This window comes from Hylobates moloch, unplaced genomic scaffold (assembly GCF_009828535.3).
Source record: "Hylobates moloch isolate HMO894 unplaced genomic scaffold, HMol_V3 SCAFFOLD_12, whole genome shotgun sequence".
Classification (NCBI taxonomy): domain Eukaryota; kingdom Metazoa; phylum Chordata; class Mammalia; order Primates; family Hylobatidae; genus Hylobates; species Hylobates moloch.
Genome location: NW_026652287.1, coordinates 21,662,445 through 21,665,848, shown reverse-complemented (window position 1 = coordinate 21,665,848; position 3,404 = coordinate 21,662,445). Strand labels below are relative to the sequence as shown.

At 55.4% G+C, this 3,404-nt stretch overlaps 1 protein-coding gene and 1 long non-coding RNA gene across 7 annotated transcripts in view; one reads left to right on the top strand and one right to left on the bottom strand.

The window, feature by feature from the left end:
• CUX2 (cut like homeobox 2) overlaps positions 1-3,404 on the top strand; it is a 328,467-nt gene that overhangs the window by 283,369 nt on the left and 41,694 nt on the right. For 5 of the 6 annotated variants that reach the window (XM_058425442.1, XM_032168684.2, XM_032168681.2 and 2 more), the window contains 2 exons: positions 175-816; positions 2,263-2,364. In XM_058425442.1, the coding sequence (XP_058281425.1) occupies positions 175-816; positions 2,263-2,364 (744 nt within the window). The remainder of the gene's footprint in view (positions 1-174; positions 817-2,262; positions 2,365-3,404) is intronic. The other variant, XM_032168682.2, reaches the window with a different exon arrangement.
• LOC116477926 (uncharacterized) overlaps positions 1-3,404 on the bottom strand; it is a 29,049-nt gene that overhangs the window by 24,401 nt on the left and 1,244 nt on the right. The window lies entirely within an intron of this gene.

The window sequence follows — 3,404 nt, the reverse complement described above, 5'->3', positions numbered from 1 at the left end:
TCTCTCTCTCTCTCTCTCTCACATGTGGTCTCTCTGTCTCACTCTCCCTCTCTCTCTCTGTCTCTCTGTCTCTTGTCTCTATCTGTCTCTCTCCCCCTCTGGTTCTTTTTCTCCCTGTCTCTCTCTCCCCTCATCATCGTCTTCCCCATCTGTCTGTCTGTCTGGGTGTTCTAGAGGAAGACCCATCAGAGGACGATTCCATCAAGGATTCGCTGGGCACGGAGCAGTCCTACCCCTCCCCTCAGCAGCTCCCACCTCCGCCGGGGCCTGAAGACCCCCTGTCTCCCAGCCCCGGGCAGCCCCTGCTGGGCCCCAGCTTGGGGCCTGATGGCCCTCGGACTTTCTCGCTGTCCCCCTTCCCCAGCCTGGCATCAGGGGAGAGACTGATGATGCCCCCGGCCACCTTCAAGGGAGAGGCGGGTGGCCTGCTGGTGTTCCCCCCAGCCTTCTATGGCGCCAAGCCCCCCACAGCCCCTGCCACCCCAGCCCCTGGCCCTGAGCCACCGGGAGGTCCTGAGCCCGCGGATGGTGGTGGGGGCGGAGCGGCGGGGCCTGGGGCAGAGGAGGAGCAGCTGGACACGGCAGAGATCGCCTTCCAGGTGAAGGAGCAGCTGCTGAAACACAACATCGGGCAGCGGGTGTTTGGGCACTACGTGCTGGGGCTGTCGCAGGGCTCGGTCAGCGAGATCCTAGCCCGGCCCAAGCCCTGGCGCAAGCTCACGGTGAAGGGCAAGGAGCCCTTTATCAAGATGAAGCAATTCCTATCAGATGAGCAGAATGTGCTGGCGCTCAGGACCATCCAAGTGCGGCAGCGAGGTGAGTGCCCAAGAGGGCCCGTCCCTGCTGGCCACCACGCCAGGTCCAGGGCATCAGGGCTGGGGGCTGAGGACACACACTCTGGGTTCAAAGCCCAGCTCTACCACCACCTGGCTGTGTGACCCAGGGCCAGTGACTTTGCCGCTCTGTGCCTCAGTTTCCCCTCTGTAAAAGCAGGAAATACATCCTCGCTCTCTCCTTCCCGGCCCTGGCCAGAGACAGGCTGCCTTTCCTGGGGCACTCAGGATACGGGTGGTGGGAAAAGGCTCCAGGCGCTGCCCTGGCAGGCACTCATCAAGCACTTCCAAGCCTCAGTTGATACAGTTGTAAGACCGCCAACCTTACCAGACTTGATTTTTCAGGTAATCAGTATGAAGGGTCCCACATGTGGCCTCACAAATGCCTGAGTTGGAGTCCCAGCTCTGCTGTTCACCCACTGGGTGACCTCAGAGAACTCCTTTCATCTGTACCCCGGTTTCTGCATCTGTCACCCTCCAGGAGGCACCATGAGGATTAAACGGGCATCAAGCACTGACCATAGCACCTGGCACGCAGTGCTGCTTGAGAACTGTTAGGGGCAGCGGTTGCCATAGTCATTGTCGTCGTCATTTTTTTTTTTTTTTTTTTTGTGATGGAATCTCACTCTGTCGCCGAGGCTGGAGTACAGTGGCACAATCTCGGCTCACTGCAACCTCTGCCTCCTGGGTTCAAGCAATTCTGCTGTCTCAGCCTCCCTAGTAGCTGGGACTACAGTCACATGCCAACACGCCCAGCTAATTTTTACAATTTTAGTAGAGACAGGGTTTCACCATATTGGTCAGGCTGGTCTCAAACTCCTGATCTCAGGTAATCCACTCGCCTTGGCCTCCCAAAGTGCTGGGATTACAGGCATGAGCCACCACACCCTATTTCTTTTTATTATTATTATTATTATTATTATTATTATTATTATTATTATTATTTTGAGACGGAGTCTTGTTCTGTTACCCAGGCTGGAGTGCAGTGGCACAATCTTGGCTCACTGCAACCACCGCCTCCTGGGTTCAAGCGATTCTCCTGCCTCAGCCTCCTGAGTAGCTGGGATTACAGGCGCACGCCACCATGCTTGGCTAATTTTGTATTTTTAGTAGAGACGGGGTTTCACCATGTTGGCCAGGATAGCCTCAAACTCCTGACCTAAAGTGATCCTCCCACCTCGGCCTCCCAAAGTGCTGGGATTACAGGCATGAGCCACCATGGCTGGCCTCGTTATTATGGTTCTTATTTCAAGCCAGAATCACTCATAGGCCCACAGTTTATTACATAGACTAAGCAGTGGCCCTGCCATCTCACTGATGGTCTGACCCTCACTCTTCTGGGAGGAGGAGACAGCCCCCCACCCCATCAGGCTCCAGAGACTGAGCCCAACATGCAGATCCTGCCACAGATGCCTCCTTGCCTCCCCAGGCAGCATCACCCCGAGAATCCGCACGCCCGAGACGGGCTCAGACGATGCCATCAAGAGCATTCTAGAGCAGGCCAAGAAGGAGATCGAGTCGCAGAAGGGCGGTGAGTGTGACCCCTGCAGGCAAAGCCTGAGGCCCCTGGGGCTAGCTGTGAACAGGAGATGAGGCCTCGTCTACCTTTGTCCACTCCAGAGGGAATCCCAGGTGGATCAGAACCGCCAGAGGCCAGAGGGACCTGTCTAGAGCGCATGGGTGGTTGTGGCACCACTCAGAATCCTGCCATGGTTCCACATGGCTCTCAACATAAAATCTCAACCCTTGGCCAGGCGCAGTGGCTCATGCCTGTAATCCCAGCACTTTGGGAGGCCGAGGTGGGCTGATCACCTGAGGTCAGGAGTTCGAGACCAGCCTGGCCAACATGGTAAAACCCCATCTCTACTAAAAATACAAAATTACCTGGGCATGGTGATACGTGCCTATAATCCCAGCTACTCAGGAGGCTGAGGCAGGAGAATTGCTTGAACCCGGGAGGCAGAGGTTGCAGTGAGCCGAGATCACACCACTGCACTCCAGCCTAGGTGACAAAGCAAGACTCCGTAAAAAAAAAAAAAAAAGAAAAGAAAAATATCCCAAGACTCAACAAGGCCTACAGGCCCTACAGTCTTCAGGCCCCTCCATGCCTCTCACATGAACTGTTCATAGTTATGCCCAGCTGCCGTGCACCCCACCCTGCGCCTCTGATGCTGTCCTTAACCCGGACACCTTTCACCTGGCCAACTCCTGCTCATACCTATGACTCAACTCAGAAGTCACCTCCTGCAAGAAGATGGATTGGACACTGCACCCGCCTCCCTCCACCCCCACCACAATGACCTGTTTGCTTGGTGTGGTGGAGCCAGACTGGCCACAAATGCTGGCTCTGCTGTTTATTGGCTATGTGACCTTGGGCAAGTTACTTAGCCACTTTGTGCCTTCATCGTCTTTTTTTTTTTTTTTTTTTTTTGAGACGGATTCTCACTCTGTTGCCCAGGCTGGATTGCAGTGGTGCAGTCTCAGCTCACTGCAACCTCCACCTCCTAGGTTCAAGTGATTCTTCTGCCTCAGCCTCCTGAGTAGCTGGGATTACACGCATGCACCACCACG